This window comes from Podarcis vaucheri (genome assembly GCF_965113315.1).
Source record: "Podarcis vaucheri genome assembly, chromosome: 14".
Lineage (NCBI taxonomy): Eukaryota > Metazoa > Chordata > Lepidosauria > Squamata > Lacertidae > Podarcis > Podarcis vaucheri.
In genome coordinates, this window is record NC_138752.1 from 35,540,249 (window position 1) to 35,557,016 (window position 16,768).

Consider the following 16,768-nt stretch of genomic DNA (forward strand, 5'->3'; position numbering starts at 1 on the left):
GTTAGGAGTTAATTAGCCCTGATCAAAGCAGTGAAATGCAGCAAGAAAACCCCCAATGCTTTTCCCCCTTCCTTTTAAAAATTATGTGTTTTGTAAGTTCATTAGTAGCACTGAATAGATGCCAATTGCAAATACACTTGTAGGCAAGGTTGGCAGAACATTTTCTTATGCAGGGAGCTGAGAGAAAAGTAAGGGGCCTGTATGAGAGGCAGGGTGTCTTATGAGGATCATGTGAGATTTATTAATGTACTTTAATTCCCCCCCCTTTATTTCTGTTTGATATATTTGTTATTATTCTTTTTAGTTTAGTTGGAAATTTATGGTATATTAGGTTGAAAACCTTTAATAAAATTGATTATTTTTTTAAAAAAGAACATTTTCTGATGCAGGTGGAAGATTTTTCAGTGCAAATTACCCTATGCGAAATAATTTTTGGGGGAAAGTGTTCTAATTTAAAATTTTCTAGAAAACTTGCATCCTTGGATCTAATAAGTCTAAATATCATGACAGACTGAGGCAAATGAAAGAGGTCTTCAGCTGGTACCATTGCCATAGCTTGACATTTATTGGCCTGTGGCAACATAGAAGCAGGCTTTTTTTCACTAATATCTCCAGTGTTAGGAAAAGCACTCCCTGCTATCAATACAAAAGACCCCCATCTCTACTGGCATTCCACTGGCTTTTGACAACTTGCCTGTTTACACAGGCATTATGTTTATTTCTCAAACCGAGTGCCTTGTTGTTAACTGATATGTGCTGTCTTATTGTACATTTTAATTGTGTAACTTGGTTTTTCTACTTCATGAACCACTTAAAATCCTATTTTGGCATTAAGCAGGATATATTAGTAACGGTGGTGGAAGCAGCACTCAAGAGGGCTGCAACTCTGTGGTAGAGAACATGTTCTGCATGAAAATTCAATCTCTAGTGCTTCCAAAAAGGGCTGAGGAATAGCCCAGTGTGAAATTATGGAGAGGTGCTACACATCAGTGGGCCAAGGCTCATGCTTGCCATAAGGCATTTACTTGTGTTGAAAAGCCTCCAAGGCTCCTCTAGTTAGATTTGTGCATGTGGTGGTCCCCACATCCCAATCAGCTACCTTACACCGACTTCAGCTTCCCAAAGCAGCACAGAGACAAGAGGTTTTTTTAAAAAATATAAGAAACACATTTATTTTAAAACAAATTAAAAAGGTGAGCGATTGGGGGACAAAACAGTTCTGTAGTGTAATCTATTGTCGGTGGAAGTTAAATGATGCATCCCATCTTGGCATAACAGGGAGCTACAGAGCTCTGAGACAGAAGGTCACAGGTACAGTCTCAACCATCTCCTGTTAAAAGGGATCTCAAACAGCAGGGGGAGCAAACCCAGTTGAAAGAAACAGAAATGGGTTGGCTGGTCTGTCACAGCATGTAGGGCAGGTTGTGGCAACTTGTGGCCCCCTAGGTGTTGTTGGACTCCGACTCCCATCAGTCCCAGCCAGCCTGGCCAGTGGTCAGGGATGATGGAAACAGTAATTCAGCAACATCTGAAGGGCAACAGATTTAACTCAGAGAGGTAGTCAGAGAATGAGGAAAATAAAGTGGTATGGTTCTCTATGTCTTTTTCCCATTGACAGCAGTTTAAATGCAGGCACTTAGTTGCAACAATAGTTTCCATTTCTAATTGAAAGCTGAAGATGGCATTTCAGCAGGGTTAAGATCGCAATGCGTTTTGAGAAGTCAGAAATGAGATTGACGGAAATGACTACTAGGTATCTTTGCATTGGACTGCAGATGTGCCAATCCTAATCAACTGGGTATTATGCTATGTATTGCTGCTATGGGATGCAAGTGTGTGTAAACTCTCTTCATGGGCATAGCTTATAGGGGCTGTCAAGATGAGTTCTTGCACTTTTGACCACTAAACCACTATTGTTCTTCCTACAGAAAAGTATAGAAATGAAAAACATAACCGTCATCACAGAATTTGTTCTCTTGGGGTTCCCTTTCTCCCCACTGGCCCAAGTCTTCCTCTTCATTATATTCCTTGTGATCTACACCGTAACTCTGATTGGAAATATTGCTGTAATCACTTTGACCAGCCTGGATCCCCACCTTCAAATGCCCATGTACTTCTTCCTCTGCAACCTGGCAGTCTTGAATATCATTTGCACTTCGGCCGTTGTCCCCAAAATGCTCATGAACTTCTTGGTGACAAGGAAGTCCATCTCAGCCGAGTTGTGTGAGGCTCAGATGTATATCACGCTGTTCCTAGGGGCAGCAGAATGCATCTTCCTTGCCGTGATGGCGATCGACCGGTACGTCGCCATCTGCCACCCGTTGCGCTACTCTGTTCTAATGAACAAATCGGTTTGTATTGGCATGGCTGCTGGGTCTTGGCTCAGCACCTTCCTGGGGTCAGTGGTTCCACTCTTCGTCCTCAAGCTCCCTCTCTGCGGCTCCAATGTCATTGACCACTATTTCTGCGAAGTCCCAGCCATGCTTCAGCTGGTGTGCGCTGACACCTCTGTGAGCGAGAGTGCAATGTACATGGGGGGCATAGCGACGGAGATCATCCCCTTTCTCTTGATCGTACTCTCTTACGTACGCATCATTATTGCCATACTGCGACTCGCCTCTGCCGACAGCAGGCAGAAAGCTTTCTCCACCTGCTCAGCGCACCTGACAGTGGTGACTATCTTCTACACGACTGCCATGCTCATGTATATGAGGTCGAAGGGGCAGCGCACGCCAGAAGAGGACAAGGCCATCTCGGTCTTCTATACTATCATCAACCCCATGATAAACCCGATCATATACAGCCTGCGCAATAAAGATGTCAAAGAAGCCTTGATGAGAGTCTTAGGACGAAGCAAAATGGCCAAGGTTTAAACGAGGCAAAGCTTCTTTCCACCTTGAGCCAACTTAGGCAACAATAACCGAAGGCACCACAACCTACTTCGTAACTGCATTTAAAAAAACAACAGTGAAGCAGTAAGTAGATACAAAACAACATTGGCTCTGTCCACAGCATAGAAATTAAGAGAAAAAAGGTGGGGAAATTGCATAAGCCTATAACGAAGCTCCAGATAAAACTTTTTATTCACCATATAAAATGACTTTTTCTTTCGTAAAAAGAATTTTTGATATACAAACACGCTTGTGGTGTTCCAGTTTTTGAGAATATGCAAGTTATAAATTAACTTTGAAGTCGTATCAGCTTAACTGCTGCTAAAAAGAGGAAGCACTGTCTGCTCCCAACTTTCATCCCACCGCAGCTGCTTGGTTGTGCAAAGATTCCTTCGGAATAAATTGAGCTTGCCTTCTACAGAAGAATAATCCAAGAAAAGCATCTGCAAGGTTAGAAAGAGTGATTAATGCAGTATACAGGAAAATGGAAAAATATTCTACTTTCTATACCTTCAATTATGGAAAGATGCAGGTATTTTTCCCAGATAAAACTACATTGAATCAATTGCTTCCTCAACAAACAAACTGATGTCTCACTAGAAAAGTACCATCTTCAAAATTGGCACATGAACAGTAATAATGTGACAAGTCCCTGGGATTATCAAAGAACTGTTTACGCATGTAAATTATAGTCAGAACTATGTATTCCAAGATTCAATAACCTAGCCCATGCCAGATCATTATGAAATCTTGCTGACCTACTGAGAAAATAATGAAGGGCTTGGGGGGTTGCAATTCTATACTCTATGCATCCTAACTAAATTGGTTGTGCTTGATTTTTTTTCCTTTAAGAAAATTGATTATATGTTTAGCATTCCATATACTGGAAAATCCTTAATAAAAAAATAAAGCTATATATTGTTAAAAGGACAACATATGCACGAGAGAGAGAGAGAGAGAGAGAGAGAATGAATGTTCCTTTCCACTTATTTAAAAGCAACTCCCTGCACATAGAAAGCTAGTGCTTCAGGGAGAATGTTAGCTTATATATTTCTCCTAATTTTCTATGTTCAGGAAGTTTTTGTTTTTAAACTATGGAGCAGCATTCAAAGATGAAACTTCCCTCCTGCCACCAAAACATCCAGCTTCCTTGATGTTTCCAGAGCAATGAATGCTCAATGAGCCCCATCAGCAAGTCAAAATTCTCTTTTTCTAAGTTACCTTCAGTTGCTCTGCGAGTTCGCTTGAGTCCCGGAACACCAAACCATTTACTTCATGCTTCACAAGTTCATGTATACTGCAAAAATAAGCAAAACAGCACTAGAAAGAATCTCAAAGTTGTTTTCCTCAGTGTGGGGGCGGGTTAACAGTTAACATACCACATTAATGCACCAGCCTGGTACCTTCCAGGTATTTTGGACCATGTCAGCCCCAAACACAGCACAGAAAAGCACAGCAAGATTTCCAAATTAAAATAAAAACAATAGTTTCCCAATTATTTCTAACTAAAAGGAGCTGACAAGGACCTGGGAGCTGCTAGGGAGTATAAAAAAACCAGAGGAATCTGCAGGGAGCTCCAGACTGGCTGCAGCCTGAACAAGAGCATTCTACAACTTTTTGTTGCAGGGCCCATTTGTAGTGACAACCACCACCAATAATAATAAACAAATGGAGATCTCAAAGAATAGAGAGATGGGTTAACCAACAGGGGATACACAAGATGGGGGAAGAGCTGTAACTCATCGGTAGAGCATCTGCTTTGCATGCAGAAGGTCTCAGCTTCAAATCCCATTACCCCCAGGCAGGGGTGGGAAAGACTCCCTGCCTGAAACCCCTGAGAGGTGCTGCCTGCCAGTGTAAACATTACAGTGGTACCTCTAAATACGAACGTGATCTGTTCCGGAGCCCCGTTCGCATCTAGAAGCAAATGTAACTAGCGACGGCACGTCTGCGCACACGCACGTCGCTTTTCGCCACTTATGCGCGTGGCGTCATTTTGAGCGTCTGTGCATGCGCATGTGGCGAAACCCGGAAGTAACGCGCTCCGTTACTTCCGGGTTGCCGTGGAACACAACTTGAACGTGCTCAACTAGAAGCGTATTCAACCCAAGGTATGACTGTACTGCACTAGATGGACCAATGGTCTAACGCCAGGTTCTTTTGAGATGCTGAAACACACAGGCGTGCTCTTACCACTGGAAGTGCACTGCACACACAGGCAAGCAGCAGCCAAACATGTCCACGACCTTCATAGGTAGGTCCAAGCCACTAGAGGACATATGGAGACAGACGCCCAAGTCAGCTGAGCCTGTAAGAGAAACCAACCCCCCCATTGAGTACATTCTGCAAATGAGTTTGTTTGTTTTTTGTAGCTGCTCAAGTAATGGATGGCTTGTTGCCACTGAAAAAAAAATGAGGTATACAAATCAGGTGGTAATGAGGCCTGCCAAGGAGGAGTTTGTGGGGCAGTTAAAATGAGGCATGCACCAGCTCTTGAATAGTACTCACTTGAAACTGTTTCACTGTCGCTCAAACATTCCCAAGCCCAGGCCACTTAGGAACCTGAGCCAGAATACAAGACCCTCTCTACTGACCTCTTCTTCCCCCCAGATCATCTCAGGTGCCAAGATCAGCAGAGAGGGGCCTTCTTTGTAGTTACACTACCCTTGGAGCTTCTAGGAGTGGTGGCCTGGGGGAAGCCATTCTCACTGGCAGCCTCCGTGCTGTGAGATACTTCCCCCCACTGCAGAGGTGATTCTGGTGCCTTCCATTATGTAGCTTCCATTGTATGCTGAAGAGACAGTTCGTTACCTTAGTCAATTTGTATATATCACCGCCATCTTGTTTTCCCTCTGCCCTGCCAGTCAGCACCCTTGTGGAGAAGAAAAGGGAGGAAAGGGTGCAAGTTCCTCTCCTGCTTCAAAGGACCCATTTCAAGTGGGTCGGGGCATCTGGCTGTTAACCAGAAGGTTGGTGGTTCAAGCCCACCCAGGGATGGCTGTGGGCAGGATTCCTGCAGTGCAAGGGGTTGGACTAGATGACCCCAAGGTCCCTTCCAATTCGAGAATTCTATTATTCAATAGAACGTTCTGCTATCACAGTCCTGCAATGGACCACTATCCTATACCCCAAAGATCTCATGAGTCTGCTCCTGTAAATTTTCAAAATGACACATTGAAGCACACTGGTAAATTCGAAGATCTTCCTTACCGAGCAGAAGGGGATAATCCTCTGCTTCCAGCCACGGAGTACAGATCTGGATATGCTTGAAATGCAGCTCTGCAATCAGCTTGTTGTAATACTCCTTCAGAGGCCCTTTGCCTTTTTAAATGAAAGAGAATGAACAAAACGGTTTGCTGTTGATCCAAAAGGGTGAGAGTTATCATCCTCTGGGAAATATTTCATTTGAATGCCCAGAACCAGCGTGGTGCCATGGTTATAGAATGTCAGGCTATGAGCTGGGAGAACAGAGTCAAAATCACTGCTCTGCCTTGGAGCACACTGGGTGACTTTGAGCCAGTCACAGTCTCTCAGTCTAGCACAGGACTGTAGCCAAGATAAAGCACAGAGGGAGGAGAAACATGCCACCTGGAGTTCCTTGGAGGAAAGGTAGGATGTAAATGTAACAATTATATAGTTCTCCCGGGGGGGGGGGGGCTGACACCATGCCAACTTGGGGCAAGCAGCTTAAGGCGCAAACCAAATACAAAAATGAAAGCAGGGTCCTCACTAATGCACTCAACACACAGAGAGCTCTGGAGCAAACAGAAGCTTCCTTGCTTCTTCAGTGGTGGTGGGGAAAATGGGTTTCCCAGTATGAATACATAAGATGAAAAGAAGACAAATGATTTAAAAGCTGCTACCTGTTATCACACATACAAGAGGAGGAAGCTTTGCTCCATCGCTGAGATAGCGTTCATATTCTGTGAGACAAAACAAACAGTAAGAGTTGTGACTTTCCCAAAACCATCATTGGGGGAAAGTGACAGGCTACAAAAGGTAACTTTTTTATTTTTAATAAATTTGGGATTTCTACAGCAAGCAGGAAGACTGAGGTGGGAAGAGCTACAGTCTTACAGCCAAGATTGTTTGTAGACAGATCCCAAAGTGAATCTGCACCAATAGGAGAAATTTTTTTGGGGGGGGAGTGAGCACCCTTGTAGTTGCTACCTATTTTTTAGTTTAAGCATCTAGATGCCACCCTATAACCAAGTTTTCAGCATGCCTTGATAAAAGAGTGTTTTAAGTCAAGAATGACGCAAAAGGAGACTTTGTAGCCAACACCTGAATCCCCGATATGCACAGAACACATGTGGCAATGCAAACAGAACTGTTCCCCATCAGAGAACAAGCCTGTTCTCTGATGGGGGCCTTTTCCTTGGTGCTCTCACAACTCTTGCTTTTTCTGATAGACATGTTGGAACTGCTGGTCCCAGTTCTTTGCTGAGAAAGATGCTCTGCCAGGGGTAGAAGAGCCTGTAGCTGCCACTGCTTTTCTCTCCAGCCCTCCTTTTCTTTTTGCAGCTGTGGGCAGGAGAAGTGGAAGATTGAGGTTCACAGGACTTAGGCAACAATAGCTTTGGTTGCAGTAGGGGGTAACCACAGTTGAGTTCTGCTTATTAGCATTCAAGGAGGTGTGTTCGCCTATGCAAATGTCTCTCCCCCACTGCTCAAAATACCCTTCTCAGTCTTAGCCACCTAATAGTACACTGTTCCCAGCAAGTGAAGAAAAGAAGAGGATAGACCACAGTTCCTGCTCTCTGGTCCAGTTGCCAATTCCGCTAATGCAGGGATGGGGAATCACTTTCGGCAGGAGGGCCAGAACAAATCAAATTATGGGCAGTCCAGACTGCTGAGGCCGCCTGTGCCTCCAGTGACAGCAGTGGATCTAGGTTTGCTTGTTAAGAAAGACAGAATGCTCCCTTAATAACCCACCTTCTAAAGCTCTTAATAGGATGGAAAAATCTTCATCTTCTAGAAAAGGGAGAAAAAGTTTGCAGTTAATATACAAGAATCACAGTAATAACTCTGGTTTCACCTAAAGCAATTCGGCTTTTGAGTGCTGTCTCTGTAGCAACTGTATAACGTAGAGCAAATGAGGCAATCAACACGGTGCTTCTCTCTTGTACAGCCAAAGGGGCTTACAGCAGCTAGAAGACATGCAGCTAAAGTAATCTCTTCCGTATTTGTCACATTCATTCAAATAGCAATGTATTCTGTGTTGGCATTAGACATGCTTAAGCCCACTGAGATCAACTCTGAAATTAACTCCGAATGCCTTGTGCATTTGCTGGATTCCTTAAGGCATTTTGACTATTCCACTGGCTCTGCTGAGAACCTTGGCTCTTCCACAACTGTCTCCCAATAGAAGCTAACTGAACTGTTTTGCCATTAGAAGAACTTTGTAACCTTTAAGAAACCGCTGCCTGAGGTTGCTCATTTTCATCTTCCCTCCCATCCCTTTTAGCTTTTGTGTCTTGTCTTCTTGAGTGGAAACCTGAGGGCAGGGATTCATTTGCTTTTTGTTGATCTATAAGCAGCTCTGGGAGCCATTTTGACTGAGAGTAAAAATGCTTTAAATACATAAAATGACTGTCTACAAACTTTCTACACACAGATGATCCCAATATATTTTGGTGCCTAAGGGAGAAGATTCAAAGAGTCTCCCAACTATATACTGTAATCCTAAATAAATTGTACTCCCACAAAATATTCCATCTTACCCTGCCTAGACCTAGGGTCAGCTCTGTTACTTTTACTAGGGAAAAGAATGGAGCTCTGATATAAATAAAAAAAATAAACCCAGTTTATATTAGGCTGCCAAGTGCTCCAGGTCACTTATTTCATCCTGTCAATTTCAAAACACTTCATAACCTTCAAACATTAATTAAAACTCAATTAATAATTGCTAATGAAACAAATGTTTTCCAAACATTTGCAAGTAGACTGTGAAAACCAAGCAACATCATCGATTGGGGGATGAAGGGAAAGAGAAAGGCTGTTGAAAGGTTAGTGGCCTGACAGTTTTTGGAGAAATTCTAGTACAAATCAAGACAATGTTTATGTTACACTCTTCATGTGGAGATTTATGTTCACAGTTCTTGCCCACATGATGAGATTATATTTTTCAACACAGCCATACATGATCAGAAATCCAAGGAAAGAGGGACATGAAAATTATCCTCTCCTTGGAATTGGGAGGCAATCAGCTACTGTTAGCAACCATAATAAAAAAATTCCTTCCTGTAGCACCTTAAAGACCAACTAAGTTAGTTCTTGGTATAAGCTTTCGTGTGCATGCACACTTCTTCAGATACACTTCTGTGTATCTGAAGAAGTGTGCATGCACATGAAAGCTTATACCAAGAACCAACTTAGTTGGTCTTTAAGGTGCTACAGGAAGGAATTTTTTTATTTTGACTATGGCAGACCAACACGGCTACCTATCTGTAACTGTTAGCAACCATGATTATGTTGCCAATTTGTTAATTGGTCACCTGTACTTCCACTAATTTTTTAAAAAAGAATTCCAAGCAATCTTGAAGTATTCTCTGCTCAAGTACTTGCCACTTCTCTTGGTATACAGTTAGTGCAAAGTCTTACAGCGGGAGTGGGGTACCTTTCCAGCCCAAAGGCAGCATTCCCTTCTAGAGGAAACACTGCAGTTGTAGGCAGGGCTAGAGGCAAAAGTGATAGGAGCTGCAAATGTGAATTTTAACTTTCTACGATAGGCTAGTTTCTACTCACAAACCCCTCTCCATCCAGACAAGCAAGAAGCATTATCAGAGGTTCAAGGGCACATTTCAGCCAGGCCAAAACACCAAAGCATATGTAGTAGGGCTGGTGAGAGGTGTGGCTTAGGAGGCGGTGTGGCCTATGGAGAGTCCCAAGGGCCAGGCAAAGAGACCTGGAGGGTTGCATTTGGCCCTGGACCTGAGGTTCTGCATCCCCATTTTACAGCTTCGTGTACAAGCATCTCAAGCATACTGTATGGAAAGATACACAGACAATGGTATAGAGCCAAGACCTGTCCAGCTGGTGCTGCTGATGAGGAGAGCTGGCCGGCCCATGCAGTGCATCACGTTTCCGCTCCTGGTGTCTAGTTGTGTAAAGGCAGTTTTCTCAACATCACCTGGGAGGCTGGACTCTGCTCTGAGGAGAAACAGGATTCTGAAGACTAACCTTCAAAGAGCATGTGTGATCAGCAAAAGCACACGTGCCAAACCAAACATTATAGCTCCCAAAATCAGATTAATGGAAGCCATAAAGGTCAGCTCCATATTTAGGCAGGAGATGTTGTCAATATTTATCCCTTCTCAAAGTTCCCTACTAAGCTCCTCAACCCATTAGTATTTAACCAAGCTGCCTTGGTACCAAATGAACACAAAGCATTGTTACTAACTCATGCAGAGCATAGTTAAATTATGGAACTCATTCCCACGGCAGGCAGTGATGGCTAATGTAAAGGTAAAGGTACCCCTGACCGTTAGGTCCAGTCGCGGACGACTCTGGGGTTGCAGCACTCATCTCGCTCTATAGGCCGAGGGAGCTGGCTTTTGTCCACAGACAGCTTCCGGGTCATGTGGCCAGCATGACTAAGCCGCTTCTGGTGAGCAAGAGCAGTGCACGGAAATGCCATTTACCTTCCCGCCAGAGCGGTACCTATTTATCTACTTGCACTTTGAAATGCTTTCAAACTGATAGGTGGGCAGGAGCTGGGATTGAACAACGGGAGCTCACCCAGTCGCAGGGATTTCAGCCAGCCCTAGGCTCTGTGGTTTAGACCACAGCGCCACCCACGTCCCATTGATGGCCAACTTAGAAGGCTTTAAAAGAGGAGTTTGGCATATTGATGGAGGAAAAGGCCATCCATGGCTACCAGCCACAATGGCTATGCTCTGCCTCTATAGTTTGGTGGCAGTAATGCTTTTGTATGCCAGTTGCTGGAAACCACAGGAAGGCAGTGGGATCTTGTGCTCAGGTTCTGTTTGAGGTTTGCCCACAAGCATCTAGTTGGCCACTCTGAGAACAGGACTAGTTGAGCCACTGGCCTGATCCAGAAGGCTCCTCCTGTGTTCTTAAGCACGCCAGTTCCAAACTAGGTAGGAGTGTATACGACAGCACATTTTAACTTACACAAGTTGGCCTTTAAACAGAGCATATTCCTTGGCTAGTTTCATGAACAACTTATGCTGATCGATCAATGGCGTTTCCTTGAAGAAAGAAGCTGGCTTGTCATAGAGGGTTGTCGCTCTGCAACGCAAAGGGGCCCAGGAGTCAAAACAATAAAGATAAAAATCAGATACTATACTTGATCTTAGCCAAAATGACAATAATATTACTTATATATCTATATAATAATGTATGGAAATGTAACTATGCTATATTTATCATATTTTATCTTTTTTTCTTATTGTATTCTTTATGTTTTGCTTTCTTTCTTTGTTTTTCTCTTCACTTTATTTCTTCCAACTGAAATTATCTTAATAAAATATTAATATATATATATATATAAAATCAGTGAATGTAAAAAGGTACTATAGAAGTGCCCTGGAAATATTTTTACACAAAATTAAGGCAGGAAAACTATGGGCAGATGTTATGTTAGAGAAGAGAAAGGGTACATGTGGTGAGAGCACTTGAGGTTTCATCCATGCTTGATATTCACACAGTGGGCATCACATCTGAGTAGGCTAATGCAGCTAGGACCAATCTGCACACTGTGATTTTGTGGTGCAAGATCCCAGGGGTTGAGGCGAAGCACTTTGGGCTAAACCTCTGTAGGCCCCTCAGTAAACCTATCATTCCAAGTGCTGGAGGAAGTGACCCTGCTCTCCCATTTGTTCTTATGATATGCATACTTTCATATGCTGTTTTCCAAAACAATAAGGTTCAAAGCAATTTGCAAAGACAAAAAATACCAATATTAATAATATATTAACAATATTATATATAAGTTACGTTTTAGTTAATTGTTAATATTAACAAAATTGTTAATATTCCACTGGCTCTGCTGGATATTTCTATATGGTCTAGTAAAGGTCCTTGCAACACACACAACTCATTTGGTAGAGCCGATTGTGAGCCACTCATTTACCTGATGTTACAGTTCACCAGAAGATCCTCTTTCATTGAGTTAGTCACACAAATGTTATAGTCAGACAGACGCCCAAAGAATTCTTCATACCTGAAATAAATTGAATGTCCATCAGTTACTAAATACTGGTTCCACTAACCCATCTCAGATGCTTTCATGGGAATATAAGTTTCTTCCCCGGTTGCAATGCCTTTTTTAAAAAATAAAAAATAAAGCAAAATCATATGCTTTCCTTCATTTCTCAAATCCATTTAAACCACAAAAATGCAATATATGTTCATATATTTCCTATACACAATTCCTCATAACCTGGGAATTCAGTGGTCTCACACACTAAAAAAATAAATCCTGAGAATAACTTCAAACCTAAAAAGTTGTCCAACACATAACGTCATGGCCCAACTACATCTCAAAACAGGGATAACCATTTTCAGCAACTTTTATGCCATTACCCTATGCATAACTAACTACTCAGAAGTAAACTCCACTGAGAGAGCTGGATCCAGACTATATTAACTGCATGAAATTCCCACTGAAATAATTGAGATTTAAGTCTTGCTGTGGCCTGAAGTTTTCACATTGATTTCAATGGAACCCATGTTCAATTAACTTAGTCCAGATGCAGCCCACTGCATATAAGATGGCAGCCATAGGCTTGACAAGCTTTACCTGGAGCGTGGCCCACATTTGTTATCACAAGAGATACACACCAACAATTTTATCTACATGCTATGTAAGCCAGCGACTATTCTAGTATGTGACTAATAAAATCAAAATCAATATGATAACATGTTCAAATATAGCAAACCTTTCAGAAGTTTACCTAAATACAGTACAGGACAACTGCATCTTAAGCAGGGGTTTGGTTCAAAGGGTTCTACGTATACACAAAAACAGTGTATATCCAAACTCTTGGAGCCACCCCTGTGGCTAGCATGGGAGAGAGCGAATCTCCAATACTCCCAGAGTTCGCATGCTGAGCTAGCCTTGCCCAGCAAGCAAGGTGGAGAGCTTACAAAGCTCTTTTCATGCCAGGTAACCCAAGTGGATCTGGCACAAAAAGAGCTTTTAAGCTCTCTGCCTTGCTTGGATTTAACTCGTGCATTTTCAACCAGTCTGCCTTCAACCACGTATATGGCTGCCAGTTAACCGCATGTAAGATGTGATCGTACTGTAGTCACATTCAGCAATGCACTGTATGAGGCCAGTTGCTAATGGTTGTACAAATATTTCATCAAGTTTCTAGCGCTTCTGAAATACTCACAAAGGAGCATTACGAGGGAGTGTGGTGCAGTGGCTACTATCGGACGAGGAAGATCTCACTCTGCCATGGTTCAAATGCCCACTGTCATGAAGTCACCTTGTGCCAATCACCAAATCTCAGCCTAAACTGCCTCCCAGGGTGGTTATACAGATAAACCTACATAAATACACGCGCGTGTGCACACGCACGCACACATATAAAAAAATGAATAATCCCCATGGTTCACTGATGACTTGGCCAATGGTGTCTAATAAACTATAAACAGCTGTTGTACAAACCACTTAGCAATCTGGACAATAGGGTGCCTTGTTCCATGTGTGAGGCTCATTATGGTATAACCGTAGTTGTGCCAATCGATGATGAGCTTACTGCTTCTTAGAAGACAAGCCACCCAGGTAACAGCTATGCTGGGCAGACCTGGAGGATTCTGGCCATAAAAATGAAGAGAAAGAGAGCCTGTTTCAGAGAGCAAGAGACAGTGCAATACCAGAGAATAAGAGCTCTTGCTTTCTTCTTCTGACTGGGCCTTTAACTCATAGCCAGCATGCCACATCTCTCTTCCCCTACCCTTTAAATATTTCCTCATTAAGTCTCATTCTCCCCAAAGCCTTTATCTCAGTGCCATAGGTCATATCAACACCACACATTTTAAGCACATGGCTTCCCCCTAAGAATCTTGAGAACTGTAGTTTAACACCCACAGAGATTGAATTACCAGCCCCTTTAACAAATTACAGTTCCCAAGATTCTTTAGGATGGTTGCTAAGAGTCTCAGGTGAGCATCTTCTCTCAGTCCCATAAACATCAAAAGCATATTGTGGAATTCCCTCCCAAGAAAGGTTAGGCTGGCTGCTTCACTGTTATCCTTCTGCTGGCAGGCTAAGACCAAAAGACCCATCTAGTCCAGCAACCTGTTCTTACAGTATTCACCATTACCTAATGATGTTTGCTTGTGATTATATAATAACAGGCAGCTACCCAAATTAAAAAGTTAAGGCAAAAACATAAGAATCTGCTCTAAAAACAAACCTTGGACTACTGCAGACAAAGCATACGTGTATCGATATTCCAAATATAGCATTCAAATAAAACACACTTTAAATAAAACATTTCCCAACTGCCACTGCTTTAAAAGTGGTATGTTTTAAACAGACCTAGGAGACACAAATACTGTATATAGTTCTCATGGCGCATATGTACCTGGAGAAGTACATAGTTTGGTTTAGCTATCCTCAGCATTGTATACAATAGTTGGATGCTCTGTAAAATGACTTTTGCGATATACTGGAACATCTTTGGCCCAACTACAAGAGGAAATAAACAGTCATCAGAGTTGCAACACACATAATAAAACACATAAAGCTGTTTACAGTAAGTTCATTATAAATACCAATAACAAACATTAAACACGTTACACAATATGTTTAAAATATAAAATAGCAAAAAAAGCAGTTTTTTTCTGTCAAAGGAGCCTTGATTTAAAAACTGGTGCATCCTTTAAAAAAAAACAAAAAACCCCTCCAAATACTGCAATGTTCACCATACCTTGCCAAATTTTGAGCTCAGAGATATGAACAATCTGTATGTTTCCATTACGTATAATCTCGCTATGTGGCTTTGTGCCTGAGAGAAAAGTAAACAATTAAGAAAATCCATCCAGCACATACATAAACAGAACAGAATGTGAAAGCAAATTAAGTGGGAACAGCAAATATGAATTCAGTATATAAGCCAGCAATGTGGGTGTTCTTGGGGCAAAAACCAATACACATATTAGGGTAACTCAGTGTATACCTATGGCAGTTTAAAAGGACACCCACTGCTGAAGGATTGGGGAACCTGTAGGCCTTCAGATGACCAGCTCTAAATGGTTGCATCTGAGCATATGAAGAGTGCCCCTTCTTCCCCAAGCACTTAAACTCTCTCACATACCTGGAACATGGGTTAGCATAATAATAATAATAATAATAATATGCATGGCTAGCTACATTAATAGCATTCTGTTAATAACAACAACAACACTGCTGTGCAAGAGTGCATCTGAGCATATGCAGAGTACCTTTCACAACGCTCAAACTCCCTCACATCTCTGCAATGAGGGTTTGCAAGGAAGCAAGATCCCCGGCTGCATACCTTAGCGGTATTCTGTTAAAAATAACAATGTAGTGCAAGAGTGCCTCTGAGCATATGTGGAGTGCATTTCATCGAACCAAAGGAAAGCGCAAAAGCCCTCGGACATCTTTTGGAACGAGGGGTTGCAGCAAGGCAGTAGGAGGCGTGGCTTCCAGGCTGGAAAAAGCCCCAGCACCTCGGACTCACCCGGGTACCCGATAAAGTCGACGCGGCGGCCGCGGCGGGCCAGCGACAGGGCGTGATACTGCATGCGGGGGCTGCGGCCCAGGTCGCCCAGCACCACCACCGCCACGCGGTCCTCGGAACCAGCAGGCCGTTGCCGTAGTAACAGGAGAAGCAGAAGCAGCGTTAACGTCGCCGAGCCGCAAAGCGTCAGCCAAAGGAGGGCCGCCATCTTGTGGGAGATCGAGTGGGAGGGCTAGAGCGCCTTCCGCTGAGTCTGACCAAGGAAGTAGTGCCTGTATTATGTAGGTGGGGGATCATTGCCGAGATAGGCCGCTTTCAGAACGGTAGCCATCTTGGATCCAAATCGAGGCTGGACGGGCGGGATTCTTCTCTGCTTCCCTGTGCGGATGAATCATAGCATTGTAGAATTCGAAGGGATCGCATGGGTCATTTAGCCAACCCATGCAAGGAAATTAAAATATGCCAAGGGAACTACGTAATATGTAATGCATGCAGGTTATGACAAAGGAAGCACAAAGTTCAGTCTATTTGCAGCTTGCGACTCGGTTGACCCTCTCTCACGGAAAGTGTGGGTGATGCGAGTGGTGGAGCCCAGTGAGCTAGTCCTTGCCCCAAACCACCACGGAAGCCCGCTGCTACCAATAATTGCTTACGAACTTATTAGACTTCTAACCTTTCCTACAAGGAGCGCAAGGTAGCTTCTCCCCATTTTTATCCTCATAACCAGTGCTTTTTTTCCTTTAAAAAAAATGTTTAGGGGTACGTACTCTCATGTTTAGGGACACAGGTGGCGCTGTGGTCTAAACCACTGAGCATCTTGGGCTTGCCGATCGGAAGGTCAGCGGTCCGAATCCCCGTGATGGGGTGAGCTCCCGTTGCTCGGTCCCTGCTCCTGCCAACCTAGCAATTCGAAAGCACAGCAAGTGCAAGTATATAAATAGATACCACTCCGACGGGAAGGTAAACGGCGTTTCCGTGCACTGCTCTGGTTCTCCAGAAGCGGCTTAGTCATGCAGGCCACATGACCCGGAAAAACTGCGGACAAACGCCGGCTCCCTCGGCCAGTAAAGTGAGATGAGCGCCGCAACCACAGAGTAGTTCGCGACTGGACTTAACTGTCAGGGGTCCTTTACCTTTACCTTTTTACTCTCATTTTCCTACCCATATGAAATACTGTTCCTCAATGAGGCCAAACTT

The 16,768-nt window shown here is 43.2% G+C and overlaps 2 protein-coding genes across 2 annotated transcripts; one reads left to right on the forward strand and one right to left on the reverse strand.

Annotated features, from left to right (window-relative positions):
* Nucleotides 1–1,149: 1,149 nt before the first annotated feature.
* On the forward strand, nt 1,150–2,881 carry LOC309518743 (olfactory receptor 10A7-like). Its single transcript, XM_082199212.1, has one exon. It carries the CDS (start codon nt 1,941–1,943, stop codon nt 2,871–2,873), a length of 933 nt encoding a protein of 310 aa, XP_082055338.1. The 5' UTR covers nt 1,150–1,940; the 3' UTR covers nt 2,874–2,881.
* A 184-nt stretch (nt 2,882–3,065) lies between these two features.
* ALG1 (ALG1 chitobiosyldiphosphodolichol beta-mannosyltransferase) lies at nt 3,066–15,787 on the reverse strand. The gene is made up of 13 exons (XM_082199183.1): nt 15,572–15,787; nt 14,798–14,875; nt 14,453–14,556; nt 13,531–13,679; nt 11,989–12,078; nt 11,028–11,144; nt 9,919–10,043; nt 7,827–7,865; nt 6,755–6,814; nt 6,102–6,212; nt 5,085–5,199; nt 4,113–4,188; nt 3,066–3,334 (listed from the first exon to the last, which is right to left on the reverse strand). Exons 1-13 carry the CDS (start codon nt 15,777–15,779, stop codon nt 3,203–3,205), a joined length of 1,404 nt encoding a protein of 467 aa, XP_082055309.1. The 5' UTR covers nt 15,780–15,787; the 3' UTR covers nt 3,066–3,202.
* Nucleotides 15,788–16,768: the final 981 nt, after the last annotated feature.